The sequence below is a fragment of the Chionomys nivalis genome, chromosome 14 (genome assembly GCF_950005125.1).
Source record: "Chionomys nivalis chromosome 14, mChiNiv1.1, whole genome shotgun sequence".
Lineage (NCBI taxonomy): Eukaryota > Metazoa > Chordata > Mammalia > Rodentia > Cricetidae > Chionomys > Chionomys nivalis.
The window spans coordinates 56,800,994-56,823,565 of NC_080099.1; the positions used below are offsets into that span (position 1 = coordinate 56,800,994).

Genomic DNA, 22,572 nt, shown 5'->3' on the forward strand with positions numbered 1-22,572 from the left:
GATTTCTGCACTCCGCACGCTGGAAGCATACTGTCTAGTGTGGTGGCACTGACAGGTAGGGGAACCTGGAAGAGGCAGGTCTAGTGTCTGGTGATCCAGCATTCTTGTGAGAAGGTTTTAAGCAGATGTGGTACCTCCCGCAATCTCTTTTATTTTCTGTCCTGTAGTGGCATTATACAAATAAAGCTTGCCTGAAGATCAGAGTAAAACAGTCCCACTGGTCAGTCTTACTATCAGCCAGTGGTAACACACACCTTTAATCCCAGTAGCCAAACTAGTTGATATAGAAACCAGGTGGTGCATGCCTTTAATCCCAGAACTAGAGAGGATTATAAAACAGGAGGAGACAGTTCTCAGACACTGTCTGATTCTGAGATTCCTGAAGGCAGGATCACCATTTTGGACTGAGGAAGAGGTAAGACCCAGTGACTGGTTGCTTTGCTTTCTGCATCTTCAAGTTGAACCATTTCTCTGAGTTTTTATTAATTGTGCTTCATTTGTAAACTGAGTGCTTATGTTTTCTGGCTGCCCAGACCTGAATAACCACACAGAAACTATATTAATCACAACACTGTTTGGCCTATTAGCTCAGGCTTCTAATTAACTAACTCTTACATCTTAAATTAACCCATTTCTAATAATCTGCATATTGCCACAAGTCTGTGGCTTATAGGTAAGGTTCTGGCGTCTTTCTTCTTCAGCAGCTACATGGTGTCTACTTGACTCCATCTTGTATTCATTCAGTTTAGTTTTTCCATCTCTATCTTCTGCCCTGCCACAGGCCAAAGCAGCTTCTTTATTAACCAATGGTCATAAAACATATTCACAGCATACAGAGAGGAATTCCACATCACTGTCCCATCATGTGATCTCCCTAATCCAGACACATTTCTCATTATTGTCATCCCTCCCACAAGGCTCTCTCCAGAACCAAGCGGATTTCAGGGCCAGGCTCTTAAACCCCAGAACTCTTAGCTACACAAACCTTTTTCTTTACCGAGTACCCATGCTCTAGCATTTGTCATAACACAAAACAGACAGAGCACTAAAGACTCCACATAATGCAAAATCAGACAAATTTGGCCACGAAGAACAAATGTTCTTAATTTGGACCGCACAAAGGTAGATCCAACCATCTCTGACAGCACAGAGAAGGTTCTGGATGGGTGTGTGTGTGTACTACATAACAAGGGAAAGCGTCCACGGCCTTCATTGGAGAGTGGAAGGACTAAGGCCCAGATAGGGAAACTCATTCAATCACGAAGGTAAAGAAAGGGGACCTATTTACATAACACACATTTTAAGACATATCAGGACTAACAGGGTGTGATCAAGTCAATCAGTGCATATCTGTTAACCCTGTAAATCTTCACGGTGTGATCTTCGCCACAGCTTGCAAAGTGCAGCCAGTCAGCGTCTGCTTCGTTCCGCCTCGCGTTTCTACTGCAGTTCTTCCAGGATAACCTTCTGATACCAAGCGTGTGACCTTCGCTGCAAGAAGACAAAAATCATAAGGTCAAAACAAGCAATGCCTGCAAAATTCCCCACTGGAAACTCACCTGCAGGGTTGTAACCAGGGCACCCTTACAGCCCTTACTTGTTTACAGAAAATGATGTGGGATTTTTTATATGTTTCATTTCTTCCTTAAATCTAACATGTTAACATAACACACATTTTTAAAAGATATGGAGGGACCTGGAGAAATGGCTCGGTATGCAAACGGGATTACATGAATTTAAATCCCTAGGACCCATGTAAAAAGCCAGACTAGCTACATACTCCTGTAACCTCAGGGCTGTGTGCAGAGTAGACAGGAAGACTGCTGGTCACCAGCCTAGCTCCAGTTTGACAAGAGAGTCTATCACAAGTGAAATATAACAGCAGACCTGAGAACCTCTTCAGGCCTCTGTACACGAACAAGGAGACCAGCATAGACTAATAAAACACAGACAGACAGACAAAGAGACAGACAGACAGACACACACACACTCTCATAGTCACAGAAATGTATGACGTCGAGGGCAGGAAAGTATTCATCTCAACAATTGGGAATTAGAGGCAGGAAGATTGCTGCGAGTTAAAGTCCAGGATGGGCTATACATCAAGTTCTAGGCCAAGCAGACATATACAGTAAGACTCTCATAAAAAAGACAAAAAGACAGACAGACAGACAGACAGACAGACTGACCGACCACATGAAGAACAGGGGGAGGAGGGAAGCAAAGAGGGAAGAAGAAAGATATCTGGGGGGAGGGGCTGGGGTGCAGCTCAGTGGTAGAGTATTTTTCTAATATGTTTAAGGCTCTAGTTGAATCCCTAGCAACACAAAATTCACCAGTTAATTATAAGACATGGCCCTTAGGAAGCCAATCTGAAAGTCCTGCTTGTATTTCTGGAAATGCATTACCAGCAAAAAGTTAAAATTTAGTAATCAGAATAGCAGCTATCCAAATAACACAATGTACTGAATCCAGAACTACTTTCAAGTCACAAACCCTATCATTACAATAACAAAGAAAGAAACTGCCAAACGAAAACCCTGAGTTCTGCACATCTTCCCATGCTAACTGGCTTCCCACACCGGGGCCACAGTAGCAGTCTGAGTACCAATCCAGGGGCAGAAGGAAGTAAAGGAAAGGGGAGGGTAAGAGCAAAAATGTCAGAGGGAAGATGGACTGTCACGGCTGCCCCTTTTGTAGCAAGCTGAACACTAACAAGGCAGACATGCACTGACAGAGACGAGCTCCTCTAGAGGACATGGCTGAGTGAGACCTGCTCTCTCTAACCTCTCACCCTCACCATGACACTGTCACTTTAAAAAGTATTTGAAACTATGTGTAAACAGTACAGACTGGAAAGACTGAAAAGTTCAGAAAATGAGACAGAAAGCTATCAATGACTTACTGAAAGCTTAGGCACTGATTAAAAACAATTAACACTGGCAACTAACATGTACTAAAAGGCAGACAAAAATAACCTCTGCTAGGATTGGGGATATAATTTAGCTGGCAGAAAGCTTGCCTCACATGTATGAAGCCCTAGACTCCATCCCAGCACATTAAAAAATGGGTGTGACGGTGCAGACCTGTGATCCTAGAATGTAGGAGATGGAAGAGGACCAGGCCCAAAAGATCACGTCTTAGACAGCAAAGAAGAGGAGAGAAGGGAGGTAAGGTGAGGCAGCCATTGGATAAAGTCTGTAAAAGCAATATGACAAAACCCAGCAACCTACTGAGCAAACTAAACGCTGAGTCCAGGACAGTAGCAAACATCATGTTAGGAGGTACTATTTGGCTCTAAGTAGAGACAGAGTTCTGTCGCTCTCCATGAAAATGACCACAAAACATGCCACCAAAGACTGCCCCGTTTCTATTTAATCAGATGGAAGCAGAGTAGGAAGAAAATACCTTGGATTTGTTTCTATAAACCGGGTCCAGTCATTGACTTCTTGGTTGGTCTTTTTCCAGGAGAATAAACAAATCTTCCCGTTCTCTAATCCGATTGCAACCACGTATCTGAAAGGAGGGAGATGACAGGCTGGTTCAGCATGAATTTCTCTCATCTCTACCTGCCTGAGTCCTTCTTCGGTGTCATCCACCTACACTGCTTCTGCTGTATCCCCAGCCTCCCCTCGGCAGAGGATGCATGAAGGTCCTGTCCTTAGCTTCCAGAGTCCCCACGCTAGAGTTTTCCCAGTGGCTGCACCGACGCCTGCTCTCCTAGGCTGCTTGTGAGAAGGAAAGGCGGTCACATGTGAAACAAGAACCTTCATTCCTGTTCCCATCACAAAATTCTAAGATTCAGAAAAAAATCTTTTTAGTTTTTCGAGACAGGGTTTCTCTGTGTAGTCCTGGCTAGCCTGGAACTTGCTTTGTAGACCAGGCTGACCTCAAACTCACAGAGATCTGCCTGCCTCTGCCTCCCAAGTGCTGGAATTAAAGATGTGTACCACCTCCCGGCTGCTTATGCTTATCAGAAGCATAAGCACTTTGAAAGCAGCAGCAACGCTGCAGGGAGGTCCACAAACCAAAACAAAAACTGAGATACTACTGAACAACCAAATCTGAAGAAACTGACCTGTGGGGTAGGCTCAGCACAGGACAGACACTGACAGCTGTCACAGAACTGCCCACATCCAGGACAGAAGAGCAGGGGCCAATGTTGTGCTCCGTGCGGTCACTGTTGGAATTACACTCGCCCCAGACGACCACCTAGAACAGATTACATTGTGAAGCTTTCTCTAGTGGTGCATTTAAACCCCAATAGATGATGAAAACTATCTGCTCTAGTTTTTTATGTATCACAGAGAAGTCACACTGTGGCAGACACAGGTTCAGACCTCAGCTACAGAAGTGTACCCTGAGAGCAGAGTGTTATCTGGTATGTTCTATAATACACAACATGGTTCCAATGCAGTGAAATCCTGGCCATCATGTCCTGGCTACAGATGCCACCCTCAGAACTTGCAACACGTTTATTGGAGAGGAAACCAGTCTCCTATACTATCTAAAGCTCAGGCAGTCAATTTGGCTATTAGGAGGACAGAACTTTGACAATACTCTGCATAAAAATGAGACTTGCCCGAGAGCCCAGGGCTCAAGGGTATCTGGCCACGAAGAAATGGAAAAAGAAGCAAAAGGACAAGATGCAAATGCAGAACTAAAGCAAGATTCTGAGCACAGGCCTTGAGACACACACATTTCTGAAACTGCAGCAAGTATAACTGGTCTGTTTCAGTCACTCAATCCCTGAGAGCTAGGCAGACAGCACCTGCTTCCCTGCACCCAGCAAGAGGAAGTGAACAGTCTGGGAGAACGACCGCGCAGGCCCACACTGACTTTTAACCTGGGTGTCGCTAGGCCTTTCAGTTACCACTAGAAAGAGAAGGGTGACGAAAAGAAACACTACACATTCTACCTGTTCTGGACTAGGAAACTCAGAAAAGACAGTCTTTTATTTTGAAAGATCTATTTATTTATCAGGTACACAGTGCTCTGTCTGCATGTGTGCCTGCAGGCCAGAAGAGGGCGCCAGACCTCATCACAGATGGCTGTGAGCCACCATGTGGTTGCCAGGAATTGAACTCAGGAACTCAGGATCTCTGGAAGAACAGCCAGTGCTCTTAACTGCTGAGCCATCTCTCCAGCCCCTAAGACAATATTTTAAAGCACAAAACTAGAGGGACAAGCAGGAGCTAAGGGCAGTTGTCAGACAAGGAGAAGGGTGGATCCAAACACAGAGGGCTACCTAACTTATCCTGAGTTTTCCAAGCTTCGGCCATATTCTGCCCCTCTTCTGTTATAACCTTTACTACTGGAAAATGGGAGCTGGGGAGACAGCTCAGTCTTTGAAGGCTTGCCACACAGATATGAGAACCCATGCTTGATTCCCAGTGCCTGTACTAAAAATAAAATCCAAACAAAAAGGCGCTGTATCTGAACCCAGCACCGATGAGGTAGAGAGCATTGCTGGAGCTGTCTCAACAGCCACGAAAAAAGCTCATTCTCATAAGAGTATTGATCAGAAAATGAGAAATGGTGTCTTCAGCAAATGTCTCCCCACCCCATTCTCTTGGTTCCCACTCTTAACCAAGAGCTGATCCATCCCTTCTTTTGTGCTGGGGCTGATGAAACAAACTGACCGAAAGGTCTTCTCTTTACGTTTCAGAGAAATATATTTGTAGAGTTTAGCAAGGAAAACCCTTTCAATGTACATATATAATGGAGAAGCCATGAACTAATCTGTAAACATCATATCGGAAAGGCAGAATAATGTGCTTTTAAGCATAACTGTAGATCACAGAGATCCACCTGCCTCTTCCTCCCAAGTGCTAGGATTAAAGGCGTGAAGCACCAGCGCCTAGCTTGGGGGTGAGGGTGGGGATGAAAGGGGAGAAGGGAGAAAGAAAGGGGAGTGTGAAAAAACATACAGCTCAAACATACACACACACACACACACACACACACACACACACACACACACACACATTAGTCAATGCCAAAAAAACCCCTGCAAAAACATTTAAAAAGTATTATTTTATCTTTTAGTGAAAAAAAAAAAAATACCTTTTTATCTCGACTTCCAGTGAAGAAATACTTGCTATCAGGACTCCAATCACAAGACCAGATGATTCTACTATGCACAGAAGTGATTTTGTTGGTGAATGCAAAGAGACTGAAAAATGGGTCTGAAAAAGAGAAAAAACCCACATACATTACACCCAAGGAGGACATGCAGCTCCTCTTCTAACCTGAGGCAACGTCTGTCTGGGTGCCAATACCAACTCCACCAATATCAACTCCGGAGTCATTTCACCCACACTGCACTCACCCACAATGTACTTCACCCACACTGCACTCACCCACAATGCACTTCACCCAAGCTGCACTCAGTGTTCAGCAGAGGCCAGGAACCCACCCCTAACCAAAGGCTATGTGCACAAGGCTCATGTCTCCTCCCTCTTTGGTGACTGACAACAAAAATCTTTCAGGCATTCAACTGAAGGCTAATTTATGATTCTAAAAAGAAGTCTGGGGTGATTTAACTGTACACATGAAGTAGCCAGATTTTCATATTAAGGGGAAAATACTGTAAAGAGAGGAGGGAAGACATTTTTTTCATTACTATTTAAGCAAAAGGCCTAATGGCAACCTTTATTGGTGTAGGAGGTCCTTCTTTCTATGTGTTACTTGTATTGGTTAATGAATAAAGAAACTGCCTTGGCCTGATAGGTCAGAACTTAGGTAGGTGGAAAAGACAGAACTGAATTCTGGGAGGAAGAAAGCAGAGTGAGGGAGAAGCCATGGATCCTCCACCTGAGAAGGTCACTGGTTAGACTCTTTTCTGGTAAACCACTGCCATGTGGCGATATACAGATTAATAAAAATGGGTTAAATCAAGATGTGAGAGCTAGCCAATAAGAGGCTAGAGCTAATGGGCCAAGCAGTAATTTAATTAATACAGTTTCTATGTGGTTATTTCAAGCTGGGCGGCTGGGACAAACACGCGGCCCCTCCATACAACACTTTATATGGAATATGTAACTGCTTATGAAGAGAATAAATTTATCAATTCATAATCCAAGACGATATAACAAATTAACACCTGCATCACCTACAGCACTTGAACATTTTTTCTTTTGGTTTTTCGAGACAGGGTTTCTCTGTGGCTTTGGAGTCTGACCTGGAACTAGCTCTTGTAGACCAGGCTGGTCTCGAACTCACAGAGATCTGCCTGCCTCTGCCTCCCGAGTGCTGGGATTAAAGGCGTGCGCCACCACCGCCCGACAGCACTTGAACATTTTTTGTGCTTCTTTTTAACATTTGTTATTTACTTAGTGGGTGTGTATGGTCACGTGTGTACAAGCATACACGAGTGCATGTCAGGGCTTGTAGGGCCCGGCTCTCCACATGTTCATTCCAGTGACTGAACTTGGTCCTCAGGCTTGGTGCCAAGTGCCTTTACCTGCTGAGCCATCTCAGTAGTTCAGCAGTTCAACTTTTAAAATGAAGTGCTGCAAGTTAGGAAATCACTAGTGATGTCAAAGAAAAACAAATGCGCTGGACTTACAGTGGCTTTGCACCCTGACAATCCATCATGAATAAAAATACTGTTAAGTCAAAAATGCATCTAATACATTAGTCCACTGCACATCACAGCTCACACAAGGCGGCTGTGGAGTAGTGGCTTTCATCATGACAGCTGTGGGTCCACACTACATCACATGCTCAGAAGATCTAGATTCAAAATCTGCAGTACGTCTGTACCTTGGACCTATCACTTTCACATTCTCATGAGGAACGGTCTGTCTGCCCCCCACCTCACACACACACAAATAAATTATAAAGAAATAAATCTTAAAAGGGAAAAAAGGTTTAAATAGAATCTGACAAGGAAAGCCAAGTGCTCCCCAGTCGTCCAAGAGCATTGAGCCCTCCCAGTTAGGAGACTGTCTCCGCCCTGTTACCTTTCTGTTGATCTCACAACTGTTAAATGTGGACAAAATGGACATGACAGTCTACTGATAACCCTTGCCACACAGGCTGCTTTACCGAACTCAGGTGAAGCCACATCCTGCCTCTTCCACAATGACCAGGTCCGATCTCTGGAAACAGCCAGTAAGAACTTGTCATCAGGTGAGAAGGCCATCTGCGTGACCGTCAGCGTGTGGTAAGCAAGACTCTGCACTTGTTTCCAAGACGCTGTGCTCCAAAGAATGATAACTGCATGTTCCTTCTGAGCTGCCTGCAGGACAGAGATTAGACAGTAACAACATGGAAGCCGAAACAAACCCAAACAACACATCAAGAACAGTGTGGTGTCTCTGTGGCTCTATTTTAATGTATTATCTATGTATCTCCACAAAAGCCTCCAAGGACCCTGCGTAATGAGAATGTTAGAACTTGTAATAACAACAAGCCACATGTATACTACGTGCGTGGTTAACAATTTAGAAGTCTCCCTGCAGTCTGGTGAACAAGGAGTCAGTATTACTGGAAAGAGGGTCACTCCACAATAAAAAGTAAGACTAACGAAGAGGAAGTCATTGTTAACTAGTTACAAACAAATCAATCAATGGGGTTTCAAAACACAAAGTATGAACTGAAAGAAAAAGGAAAATACCCTAAGTATAGTCAGAGACCTCCAATCCTACTTAAGAAAGCTGAGAGCATGAAGATCACAACACCGTCCTCAATTAGCCAGTAACTAAGAGTCACCGAGATGCTATCAACACACCACTCTTTTCAACTGAAATGAGAGTTTACCCAGATCAGATTTCAAAGGATTCAAGTCATAGTGTGAAATTACAGAGAAACGAAAGTAACAATCAGCAACAGAAAAAATACCTAGAAAATACTTTGTTTATGGAAACTTTAGAATACATTTAAAAACAGCCAAAAGGTCAAAGGTTGCAAAGTTTCTTGGTTTGGGTTTTTTTTTTTTAAATATTTATTTATTTATTGTGTATACAATGTTCTGTCTGTGTGTATGCCTGCAGGCCAGAAGAGGGTACCAGACCTCATTACAGATGGTTGTGAGCCACCATGTGGTTGCTGGGAATTGAACTCAGGACCTTTGAAAGAGCAGGCAATGCTCTTAACCGCTAAGCCATCTCTCCAATCCCCGGTTTGGGTTTTTTTTATTTTTTATTTTATTTATTTTATTTTGAGACAGTGTCACTCTGTATAGACCTGGCTGTCCTGGAATTCGCTCTGTAGACCAGGCTGGCCTTGACCTCAGAGATCCGCCTGCCTCTGCCTCCCAAGTGTCGGAATTAAAGGCGTGTGCCTTTTTAACTGAATTTTTTAAATGAATAAAAATAGAAGATATAAAATCTGAATGAATGCCTTATTTTGGAAATCTAGTTTCTAGGTTATGAGGACTGGCCACAGTGCTGTGAGACAGAAGAAAGATGCAGACAAATCTAGGTGCACTTTGTTGTACTTCGAGAAGTTACACACAGACACAGATACAAAGGGGTTGGGGAAGGAAAGGTATTGCCAGTAGAAAGAATAAAAAGATGGCATGGTGGTTTGCATGAGATGCCCCTCATAGTCTGGACATTTGACTACTTGGTCTTCAGTGACTAAGGAGGCAAAGAGGTTCTGAAGTTTCAAAAGACTCTCCCCATTTCTCTGCTTCCGACTCATGGTCTGATATGTGAACTCTCAGCTCTTAGCTGTTTGACTACCATGCCTACCTGCTGACACACTTACCCACTATGATAGTGATGGACTCACCCTCTGGAACTGTAAGCTTACACAAACCCTTCCTTCTAGAATTGCCTTGGTCATGGTTTTTATCACAGCAATAGAAAAAACAGTATCACTGGTGATTCTGCGCTACTGAAATGATCCCAAGGGATAACTGTGTAACTTAAACAGCCTTACTTAGCACCCATTAAAGGATTCACACAGAGTGTGCTGGTCTGAATGAGAATGACCCCCATAGGTGCACAAATTTGAATGGGTCACCAGAAAATGGCACTATCTGAAAGAAATTAGGAGGTGAGGCCTTGTCAGGGAACAGTATTACTGGGCTGAGCTTTGAGGTTTCAGGGACCCACGCCAGTCCCAGTGCCTTTTTTTTCTACTACTTATGGATCCGGATGCAGAACTCCAAGCTTCTCCACCAGCAGCAAGTCTGTCTACATGCCGCCAAGCTCCTTGCTAGGATGAAAACGGCCTGACTGACCAAACTGTAAGCTAGTTACTATCTTACTGATGGACCCTGTCCCCATCCTACAGAGTAAAAAGCCCAATTTCTGGACATAAAATCCCACCAAACTCCACCCTGGAAAGCTCTACCCTGAAAAGTTCCACCCACTTCCCAAGAAATTCTGTATAAGTTCTGTATCCTGTTCAGTTTGCTGCTGTTTCTCACCCAAATTGAGGCAGCCACCCTCCTGTTTTTTCCCAATAAATCTCTTGTGTGACATTTGTTGTGTCGTATGACTGTGTGATATTCCTTTGCTCCCGGCTGCCAGGATGCCTTTCCATTCAAGCTGTAATGATCACAAAGATCATCTGCACTAAACTTGGGGAAGCCTCAGTTCTTTGGAACCTGAACTGGCCCTGCACAGGGCCTCAATCACATGTTCTTTATTCTACAGCTTGATGTAGACATGATGCCCTGGCCAATATGACCCCTGACTACTGTTCTGGAAGTTCTCCAAGGCACCCTTCATACACTGCCAGGAGCCCAGATTGAGGACAGCATGAGATCTGAAACATGCAAACACACACTAGAAAACTGTCTCCAAAGTTCCTTATGATGACACAAGGAGCATGCTGTTGCAGTCACTGCATGCTCCTGTGAGGAAAAGACCTGGCCTGCTTAACTGGCTGCAGAGGACATTTTCTTCAGTGGTTAATCACTGGTCAGGTCATATGCATTTTTTTTAGTGTGAGCATAGGGATCAGCACCCAAGACCCAAACTGTTCAAAGATCAACTCTAAGAATAAATGAGTAGCTAAAATAGATTTAAAATCTATTTAATCACATGTTTTTAAAGAGAGATGAGGAAAAGAGAACATAAGAAAAAAGGTTCAGGCAATGGCACCTGGAAGGCTCATTTCATGTGGACTATTGCCTATATCTGCCATATTTCCAAAAAGTTCAATGACCCCAAATACCCATGACCAAGTAAAACTAAAACATACAGACACCATAAATGTCCTACCTTACAAGCAGAGGCAAGCAGAGTCTTAGAATTGTTACAAGTAACACAAACTATCTCAAAGCCGTGTCCATACCTGTAATTTAAGGAGAAAACATGCCTTCTGAATTAGCAATGTATTTATTCTTACATTGCAAAAAATTTCAAAGTGAAAAAGACCATTCCCTTGACCTAACATACAACTCCTTAAAGAACATCACGTTTTACCTAGGCAACTATTCAGGGGAAAAGTAAGAAACCAAAGAAAAACCTTAGCTTCCAAAGGTAATGTAACTCATCAAAATGATCAGATTAACACACAGGTTTTCATGTCTAATGCCCGCCAGTCCAACAAACAACCATGAAAAGACGCTGATGGGAACCAACAAAGAAAAAACCAACTGGTTGAATAACAAACAAAAGCACATAGTATATTACACTTCTCTACCTGGGAAATTAACACCAACCAACTAACAAACATAATAAACACCAACATAAAGAAAAACAAATCCGTGTGAGATTTGATTCTCACCCCTATGAAACTCTATTGGGAAGGAGGTAAATGTAGGTAGGAGGAAGGGGAAGGAGAAAGTCAAGTCCTAAAGGAACCCTCAAGCTATGACTGACTCTAAAACCACAGCTTCACTTACAGTTTCTGAACTTCAGGCCACAAGGTGTTCTGCAGAAGGTGATCCTCAGTGGGAGGCTCTGCAATACAATTTTAATTCTACAATAAATTTTTAATACAATTGTCTTTTTCCAATTTTAGCCAAATAGAAAATAAAAGCACAAGAAAATAAAATAGGTGCACAGCGACAGAGTACAGACTGTGCGTAGCTTGTCTGCTTGTCATGTCTTACCAGAAAGGATAGCAGGCTGAAAAATCACTTCGGGATACCCAAAGGCAGGGCTAGTTAAGAGCTCCTCCTCATCAGAATTCTGAGTGACCAGGTCTCCTAGTTTAGAGAAACACGGACATATGAATGGAGTTGCCATGACAATGTCTCAAAGCCACATATCAGAGAGGAGCTACCCTTCCAAATAGTGTATTTCAGAGCTCTGTCCATGAGACTACAAAGGCTTTTCTACTTCAGTATTTTCCTAACTAGCTCTTAAAGCAGGAATGAATTCCATAAGGATTCTGTCCATTTGCTTTTACCTAGGTATTTACAAGTTTTCTGGCATATATAACTGACCCTTCAAATTGCTTACAATCTTGGAGTGCTCTGTGAAATCCTGGTGAAAACTGCAACTGTGCCAGTGGGCCACATGTGAACAGAGCAGATACTACAAAATGTTAGAACAGGCCTAAAGAAGCAATGGGTGCATGGAAATCTGTAACTAAATTTTAAGTAAATTCAATAATTTTCGAGACTAAATCCTTACCCTCAAAGACAGCTTTGTTTGACAGCCCCAAAGCAGGAACAGTGGCTCCTTCTGGAAGTTCATTGTTTTCCTAGAATTAAAAGCACAATATATACATTATAGACACTAAAAGTTACTGATACCTCAAGTACCACAAAAAAAGTGATGTTCATAAATGCTGAGAATGTTTCGAGCCTGATTTGTGTGGCTGTCTGCCATCTTTCCAACTCCTGAACTGACAGGTGCCACTTCCAACAACCCCTCTCCAACAGACAGGCTCTACCCACCATCCCACTTCCACCAGGCACTCTTTCCTAGGTAAGCCACCCAGTCACCTGGCTGAAATGCAAGGTCAAACTCCACCCACCAAGAAAGTCTCAAGGGATGTCCCTGAAACAAGGATGTTGCTCAAAAAAGCATGGTCATGTCATTTTTATTAGACATATGTACATAACTTAAAGCTACTTTATAACTTCGTGAAGTATGATCTGAAGAAACAATACTCTGCCTAGATTCTGCACTCACATGTGAGCCATACTCTAACCATCAAAAATGGTATTCAACCATATGCTGAGTGCTTACCAATTCAACTTTAACACACAGGCTGGAACTAGACTCATGAGTGATAGGAATTTAAAATAGCAAATGTCTGAGAATGGCTACCTGGGTGTGAAGTGCTGCATGATACTCTACACTGTAGAGAAGGGCAGTGAGAAGCAAGCCTGATGCTTACCCAACAACAGTCAATATCAAATACCAAGTAGTCAAAATCAGTGAGAACCACTTGAAGCCACAGGACACCTGTGCTCTAGCACACAGGATCAAATGTGTCTGGAGCTAAACTTTTCCTGGAATCTCAGAAAACCCCACTTCGTTCCTTTCCTAGAGCTGGTCAGATCCTGGACCTGCTCTAGTCTGAGCTCCCTCTGGGTCTCGTTCCAACTGCTCAGCAATAGCAGGAGCAAGCAGAAGAGAAGCAACTGCCTTCAACGACTGAGAAAGCTGAGGCATGAGGTGCTGCCAAGTGAAGCTGAACTTCATTTCCCGCCACTCTGCTCTCTCCTGCCCTTCCCACACTGCTCCTGGCTTCCCCTCTTAATCTCTGGGCTCCCACACAATACTCTTGGTTACAAAATGCTTTTCATCACATTCTTTCAACAGCACAATATGAACTGTACCTGCCACCTAAAGCCCTGCACACTTGCCTTCAACTCTCATTCCCTCTTCACTCGAGCCCCAACAGCTCTGGCCTTCCCTTGGTTGCTGGTTCTCCTTCTCTTCTACCTTTTACCTGTGACCCAACTCTTAGTAATAAAGTATACACAGACACTATGTGCAAGAGAACCATTCTCTATAGCCAACTGTCTTCCCACTTCATTTCCAGTACTTTATTATTTATTACTCAATATTTATTTGGATTATTAAGACAGTTATGCAGCCTTGGCTGATCTAGAACTCACTATAAAGACCAGGCTAGCCTTGAACTCATACACACTGCCAGCCTCTGACTTCCAAGTGCTGAGATTAAAGGCATACATCACCTACTTTATCATCTTATAATCCATGCTATTTGTTTTCTTCAATGCTAGAACCATGGGCCATATACATGCTAAGAAATAAAATCTGTATTCTAGAACAAAATTCACATATATTTGCAAGTAGCCCAAATCTTATGCAAAAAGCAGGTATAAATAAACAAAAATAAAAATGTACTTATAATATAAATGAAGTCCTATCAAAACATTTACATTAAGGCTAGATGGTGTGGGAAGTCCTTCTGTCTATGTGTTGCTTTTATTGGTTAATGAATAAATCTGTTTTGGCCAGTGGCTTAGCAGAATAGAGCTAGGAGGGAAAACTAAACTGAATGTTGGGAGAAAAAAGGCGGAGTCAGTGAGAAGCCATGTAGCCCCTACCGGAGACAAACACTGGATGGAACTTAACCCTCCCCCGTAAGCCACAGCCACGTGACAATACACAGGTTAATAGAAATGGGTTAATTTAAGATATGAGTAAGCCAGGAATATGCTTAAGCTATTGTGGGTGCTGAAAACCAAACTCAGGTCCTCTGCAAGAACAGCAAATGCTCTTAACTGCTGAGCCATCTTTCTAGCCTGTATTTAATATTTACATCATTACATGTGACAATTCATGTAAGTCTATCAAACCAGACACATGTGATATGACTTCTTTCCTACCTGTATGCTACATCTACAGCCTGAAGCAAACTTTTTTAAATTTGAAAGAAAAAGATGGAAATAAAAGATTTAGAGGAATACTCACATCGCAAAGCATATAATTCAGTGACTGCCCTGAAATGGTACAAAAATTTTCCACAAAATTCCGAGGAGCAGAAAAAACACGAAGAACTTTTTCATCTGCTCCAGACACAAACTGAAACCGATCAATCATCGCTAAACATTTCAGGTCATAACCATGTATCTGAGGCCTTGCAATCTCATGCCAAGTCTCCTGAAGTTAAAACACAACAGATAAAATAAAAATGAGTCCATGGTTCAAAATCAGTCCTTTTCAAGAGCTGAGGAGACTGCTCCATAGGAGATTTCAAATGGAAAGAAGGTCTTGAGTTAAGCAGGAAGGTATCTTACCTGATAGCCTCTTCTCTTCCATGGAGCAAAAAGGCGAGTTGTTTGATCAGTACTAGTGGTGATAATGAATTCTCCCTCTGGATCCCATATTAGGTCTTGGACACCACCAAAGTGTCCAGAAATGACAATGCCTGGAACCCACTGTCTCTGCAATAAAAATGATAACATATACCAAGATAAACAAGGACCATCAAGAGGAAAGCTGTAAAACTAAATATTCAAGACAAGATCATAAAATAAAAAGAGCTGATTGTTTCCCAATCAACCATATCCTTTGAAATAGTTTAGCCAGGCGATGGTGGCACATGCCTTTAATCTCAGCACTCGGGAGGCAGAGGCAGGCGGATCTCTGTGAGTTCGAGACCAGCCTGGTCTACAGAGCTAGTTCCAGGACAAGCTCCAAAGCCACAGAGAAACCCTGTCTCGAAAAACAAACAAACAAAAAAAGAAAAGAAACAGTGTTTATGGGAAATTTCCCAGCAGTCCAGACAGCCTGATACTATCTGTCTATCAACTCTCCCAAAAAACAGGTAAATAAAAGTGACCACCACACAAATGCATTAGAATTGAATTTATACTCATGAAGTATGCAGTGATAGCATATACTACATGATTGCTGAGTATTTATTAAACTCCATAATGAAGAAAGAATATTGAGTAAAATGAGACTAAATTTGAGTGTGGACCTAAAGGGTTTCTATATTAACTTAAAAAACTGAGTCAGGTGTGGTACCAAACACCCTAAAACCAGCACTAGGGAAGCAAAGGCAGTCAGAGCTCTGCGACACCAGCCTAGTCTGTGTGTGAGCTCCAGGACAGCCAGAGCTACAGAGAGACCCTGTCTCAAAACAAAACAAATGTTAAAGGATTTATGGATATAAAGGACAGAAAAATGAACGACATCAAATTGGTCCACCTATTCAGCTCACAACAGCAACCATGTATACAGGTAATAATAGGGTGTGCCATGTACCTGTCCCCAGAGCGTTTTTTAATAAACTCAACAGGGAATAAAACTAAGAGAGGAAATGAAATTGATTACGCAACTAGCAGGTCGTTTAAAGCCAAGCCCAATAATACAGTCAATAATACTTTTTCTTCTGTTATATTGAAACAGGGTCCCAAACTCTGCTCTGCACACCAGAGGCTGGCAAGGATTTCTTGATGTTTTTATATCTGTCTCCAAGTGCTGGAATTATAGGCATGAACTACCATACTTGTTCTATAAATAATTAAACTAAGTCATACAGGTTCTAAAGCTAAGCTCTAAGGAGTGATTACAACAAGCTGCAGTTCACAGACAGCACTTTGGGATTACTAGAACAGTCTCCCGTAGCAACTCCCTACTTGCTCATAAAAAAAACAGCCCTGAGCCGGGCGGTGGTGGCGCACGCCTTTAATCCCAGCACTCGGGAGGCAGAGGCAGGCGGTTCTCTGGGAGTTCGAGACCAGCCTGGTCTACAGAGCTAGTTCCAGGATAGGCTCCAAAACCACAGAGAAACCCTGTCTCGAAAAAACAAAAAACAAAAAAAAAACAGCCCTGGGCTGGAGAGACAGCTCGGTGGTTAAGAGTGCTTGCTGAAGAATCATGAAGACTAGAGTTCAGATCTCAGCACCCATGGAGCAAGCCAAGCATCCTGCAAATGCCTACAACTCAACTCTGACCCTCTCCTGGCTTCTGTGCACAGGCAAGTGTGAGCACTTGCACATACACTGAGCATATGTTCATTCACACATACAAAATAAATCTTTGAAAAATAAATAAAAATCAATCTTGAAGGGTTAGGAAGACGGCTCGGTGGTTAGGAGTGTGTACTGCTCTTCCAGACTACCCAAATTCAGTTCCCAGCCCACGCCAGTCAATTCACATCTGCCTACAGCTCCAGTTCCAAGGAATCTAGCACCCTCTTCTGGCCTCTATTCTGGGCACCTGTATTCACATGCACATACCCACACACAAACACCTAAAAATAAGTCTTTAAATAATTAATCCTGATTATAAATAAATGGAGCACTCTGGTGTGGGCTGCTGATAGTCAGTGAAGACCATGAGCACTGGGTCTGGGGTATGCAGGCACTCTGCTTCAGGCTCAGTTTGTGGTCAATCTACCACTGTTCTAAAAAAAAAAAAAAGTCCACTTAAAAAAATCAACTCTCTACCCCACACATGGTAAATACTGTGCATAAGCACAGTGAAACTGTTTTCAGATTTGGGGGCCTTCTCCCTCATCTAATGTTTTCCTTCTGCAAACACCCTCAAAGAGTCTGAGTTAAGGAAACAGAATTCACCTTAAAAAAAATAGTTCTAAACTAACATTGTCATAGATTTATTGGTTGTTTTAACTATGGAAATAATCTTAAAGGCTAAGTTCAAATGAAAGCTGTAAGACTAAGTCTTCAATAAAACAAGAAGTTAAAACCTCAGAGGTGATTATTTCAAAGGCCATAAACTAAAAGTGATGCAAATCCATGAATATGTACTTTAGAAAGGAAGCTACTAGGTTAGTGAGATGACTCAACAAATAGGGACACTGGTCACAAAGCCTGATGACCTAAACTTCATCCCCAGGACCCACATGGTATAAGGAGAAAGTTGTGTCTATGTTGTCTTCTAACCTTTACACTTATACACCAACACATACACAAAATAAAAATATGTAAAATAGGCCGGGCGGGGGTGGCGCACGCCTTTAATCCCAGCACTTGGGAGGCAGAGGCAGACGGATCTCTGTGAGTTCGAGACCAGCCTGGTCTACAAGAGCTAGTTCCAGGACAGGCTCCAAAACCACAGAGAAACCCTGTCTCGAAAAACCCAAAAAAAGGAAGTTATCTGATACACACTCAAAATATCCAAGTCACATTTCAGTCAATACTCTTATTTAATTTATTTATTAAACTTAAAACTCAGCTAGCATCCAGACTGACTTTCATCTGTACATGATGGAAGGTCAGGGCAGACAACCCAGGGTCTCACATAAACTAGACTAATGCCACAGAGCCACATTTCAGCCCCACATGAGTAACATTTAGGTCAGGGCAGACAACCCAGGGTCTCACATAAACTAGACTAATGCCACAGAGCCACATTTCAGCCCCACATGAGTAACATTTGGGCATCATTCAGTACTGTCACACTGCTGGACAACTCTGCATTTTCCTTCTTAGAAAAGCCCAAACTTCTAACTTGGTTTAAATACCACAACCTATCTTTAAAAAGGAAAGCACAAGTCAGCAAGGAGTCCATATGCTCGTACTGGGTTTACTGTGCTCTGCTTCCAAAGGTGCAGTGCTCCATGGAATGCATGCGCGATGATCATGGTCCCATTTTCTCCAAACTGGCAATCATAAAACCCCAGGGTATTTCCACCTACTTCACCTACTCGAACCTACACAAGAACAGAAAAACAGTTATCAATCAACAGGTCTGATTCTCACACTAGAGAAGCAGTCCAGAGACGAAGTCATTTAATGTATACAAAGAGAGAAAATTTACAGCTCTAGGAATATAGATTTGGGGTAGATATACTGACTTTAAAAAGCTCCATTTTGTATTGCTTAAATATCCACACCTTACCTGTTCTAGCCAAATCCCTGACTCTTCATCTGGAGCCCAGAGAATCATGGTCTTGTCCATGGAGGCAGACAGCAGTCTCACTGGCTGCTGCAGAACACCATCTAAAGAGTAAAAACCGATATTTTTAAACCATCAACAAGCGGAGTCTGAGTCTGATAGAACAAAACAGAAGGGCGCATAGCACTGACGGCAACAGCAAAAGGTGTGCAAAGTCAGATGTGAGAACCCACACCTATAACCTCGGCACTTAAAGCACAACGGCTTTAAGGTCAAGACCAGCCCAGAAAACCAGTCTCCAAAACCGTACAAACAGCCATAAGATCTACCTTTAACATACACAAGTTGTGATTGATTCAGACAATGGAGTATTATAGAGTAATAAGCTAGCAACATGAACCAACATAGCTATATGTCTAAATATGTACATGTGTAATGAAAAATGGTGAGCACATATTAGTACCAAGTTTTGTCAATGACAACAATGCTGTCCATCACTACATAAACATGAAATTCAAGTTCAATAAACATGCGTAGGACTGACAGGCATTGAACTTAGCACTGTGTCTCTACAGAAGAATGGAGGAAAGCTTTAAAGTTCCTGAACTACAGAAAAGCTGGAGGTTTTCTCTCTAATACAAAAATTTTAAGTAATATGTATTTTTAAACATAAATTTGTTTTACTATTTTGAATTATGTATGTATTTACATCTCTATGTGAGTATGTACAGTGGTGTCTGATCCCTCTATAGTTGAAAGTTAACAGATTATAGTGAACTGACATGGGTGCTGGGGACTGTCTGGGTCCTCTGCAAAAGCCATCTCTCCAGGCCCTTTCTGAACATTTTAACTATGTATTACAGATGTATGTGTGAGGGCATCTGCTCACCTGTATTGGCAGATTTATGCTGTGCATGCAGAGGTCATTAAAGAGCATTAGATTCCCCGGAATTACAAGTCTTTATGAACCGCCTGACATGGGTCCTGGGAACCAGCTCGGGTCTCTGTAAGAGCAGGGGGTACTCTAAGAACTGATCCATCCCTCCAGCCTCTGATACTGACTCCCACCTCTTTCTTTGAAGGCCAAACAAAGAGCTTCATTCGAGCTTGGAAATGTGAAATTAGTGATTCCATTTTGACTTTCTATATCTTTGACTTGGTCTTGGTGTAAGTGCTCAGTCAAAAAAACAGCTTCCTCTTCTTTATTTACTTAAAGATTTTTAATTATGTTTCTATGTGTGTAAGTGCAAGCACCCTTAAAATCCAAAGAAGGTGTCAAATAGCTCTCTCAAGTCCCTCTTCTTATTTTTACTGGTAGAAACACAGCTTCAAATTAGCAAAAATGAGTGTATAGTCTTTCTTCCTTTTTATTTTGTGTATACATGTGAGTGTTTGAAATAAGGTATTGTTATTCAAGATGGATTAGCCTTGATCTTGTAATCCTCCTATCTCAGACTCCTGACTGCTAAATTACCAGTATATATTACCATGCTCACCTCTTTCTTTTCTACTGGAATGGGACTTTACTATGTAGTTCAGCCTGGCTACAAACTCACAATTCTCTTTCCCCAGTTTCTCTAGTGGTGAGATTACATGTGTGCACCATCATACTCACCAATATTTTTTTTAGTTTAGAACTAAACTTGAGCTGCTAGAAAGTAAATCGTACAGCTTGTTTGCCCTCAGCTACAGAGCTGGAGAAACAATGACCTGGCAGGAAGCAGGTACAGGCATCTGTTAATGGACAACTGAGCACATGGATCAGGAGACGGAGAGGGGATGGGTTGGAAAGAGAGAAATCACTAGACAAGGCTACATGGCATACATTGGAGCTGGCTACAAAAGATAAAATGATGAAGACACTGTGGCAAATGTGTTCAACCCAAGAGCTGAGCGGTGGTCGGTGGTCATCTGTGCATCAATGACTGCTGTTCCTAAGGACAAGAACTAGCCGTATACTAGCAGCAGTCTGAGGGTAACCCTGCCCCTCCAGAGACAGAGGTTAAATGCAAAAGAAACAAGGGAAAGGTGTTTCTCACAAATACTATCTCCCATTATCACCACTTCCACACTTCCAAGAGTGAGGGTCCAGTATGGTTGGATGACTCAATTTTTCTTAAGCTCCCGAATCACACAGGAACTTTAAAGAAACATAACCGGTCAGCCTGCCTGAGCACAGTGTCAGTGGAGCAGCTGTCAGCACGGGAATTACACAGGCCAGCTTACAAACGCCTCACGTTATGAACTTCAGGTACGCCCAAAGCAATCCTCCAGTCAGCTGTAATACTGTTTATATGTAAAACACGGTTACATTTAATCCTGGACGCAAGAGCTCTCTACTTCCCTCCTACCTTTGTAAAATGGAGGCTGCCAATGAACTGCATTTACCCAGTTCTCATGTCCAGCCAGCAGGGTCTCCAGGGCCATCGCACACGTGATGCTAGTATCTGCAACAGAAGCGACAGACACCCTTTCCTCACAGCTCTTTTAAAAGGAACACTGGCAGAATCAAGTCTGTTGTGTAATTATGGCAAGAAATTAGAACAAAACATAATAATCCAGATTCAGCAAAAAGAACAAGAATTCTAAACTTCATTAACCTCACCCACTAAAAAAAGAGCTAAAAATGAATTTTCCCCTACATTTTTCTCTATGTGGGCATGAGTAAATATTAAAGAATATATTTTACTATTTGAAATATTTCTGAAAAGGCTGTTACATAGTGATTAAAAAGCAAAACCACACATTTACATTTTGAAATATCACACATGCAATTTATATCAGCTCAAAAATCAGGCCTGTGAGTGTAGTTCAGTCACTATTGCCTAGCACACGCAAACCCTGAGTTAATTTCCAGCACAACTGAAAATACATACACCCCTCGCCCCCACAAAAAAAAAGTAGTATTAAAGCAAAACCAAGGGCTGGGGCTTTAACTCAGTCGAGAGAATGAGTGTGTCCAGCACAGCCAGTTTGACATTAACAGGACAATGTGGTGCAGTTCTCCAATACAACAACATCTAGAAGGTATAAGGAGGAGGAGGTTCAAGAGTCAAGGAGGCCAACCTGGAATACATGATACCCTGTGTTAAGTAAACAGAAAAACAAAAAACCAAACAAATAAGTAACACAAGCAGGAAAGTCAGCCTCCTTGTTTATTTACTTGATAACTATCAACTTTTTTAAAAATTTAGCATAAATGAATAAGAGAAGCTAAATTCATATTACAGGCCTTAAAAACAAAGAAATGAAAACTTTCATATTTTGGCCTAGCTATATCTCCAATAGGATCTATGAGTGACAAGCCAGTCTATTACAACATTATAAGAAAATCTGGATTACATATGCCACTCAAATGTAAAGAAAGAATTTAGCTTGTCTCTTATGAACGTACTCCACAGGACCAGAATCCACATTGGCCTTTTAGGTCTTCCGAGGCTATGCTTGCAACATCTCACAGATTAAGTCACTGGTAAACAGTAGGCATAACGTTCAACAGTTAAAAAAGACCTGACTAACACAGTTTATAAAAGGGTTTCAAACATGAAAAATAATAGATCTCACATAAAAATAAAAGACTAACCTTCACACAGATGTGTGGAGACCCAGACAAATAAAACAGCTAGCAGAGCTGAGTATGTCACAACAAAGACGTCACTGTCACCCACCTCCATGTCGTACAGTGAAAGTACTTTCCTTCATTCTTACGGTTCTTAAGTTCCCTTCATCTTTCAAAAGCGGTGGTTTCCTATACAGTCTCCATATTCTTATCATGCAATCCTGTGAACAGCTCGCTAGGAAAAGGTCGCTACCTATTTAGAAAATACATGTTACATTACTTTTTAGAACCGTGTTATGGAGTAAATTT

At 42.1% G+C, this 22,572-nt stretch overlaps 1 protein-coding gene and 1 pseudogene across 1 annotated transcript in view; both read right to left on the minus strand.

Moving 5' to 3' along the window:
- Positions 1–458: 458 nt before the first annotated feature.
- The window catches only part of Elp2 (elongator acetyltransferase complex subunit 2), a 35,778-nt gene continuing 13,664 nt past the window's right edge, over positions 459–22,572 (minus strand). The window contains exons 8-22 of the mRNA XM_057788664.1: positions 22,373–22,516; positions 21,056–21,151; positions 18,708–18,808; positions 18,388–18,519; positions 15,134–15,280; positions 14,808–14,996; positions 12,546–12,615; positions 12,020–12,115; positions 11,810–11,867; positions 11,184–11,256; positions 8,053–8,245; positions 6,067–6,188; positions 4,079–4,212; positions 3,409–3,516; positions 459–1,491 (exon numbers count right to left, since the gene is read on the minus strand). Of these exons, the coding sequence (XP_057644647.1) occupies positions 1,317–1,491; positions 3,409–3,516; positions 4,079–4,212; positions 6,067–6,188; positions 8,053–8,245; positions 11,184–11,256; positions 11,810–11,867; positions 12,020–12,115; positions 12,546–12,615; positions 14,808–14,996; positions 15,134–15,280; positions 18,388–18,519; positions 18,708–18,808; positions 21,056–21,151; positions 22,373–22,516 (1,838 nt within the window). The 3' untranslated portion in view covers positions 459–1,316. The remainder of the gene's footprint in view (positions 1,492–3,408; positions 3,517–4,078; positions 4,213–6,066; positions 6,189–8,052; positions 8,246–11,183; positions 11,257–11,809; positions 11,868–12,019; positions 12,116–12,545; positions 12,616–14,807; positions 14,997–15,133; positions 15,281–18,387; positions 18,520–18,707; positions 18,809–21,055; positions 21,152–22,372; positions 22,517–22,572) is intronic.
- Positions 10,752–10,851, minus strand: LOC130887112 (small nucleolar RNA SNORA70; annotated as a pseudogene).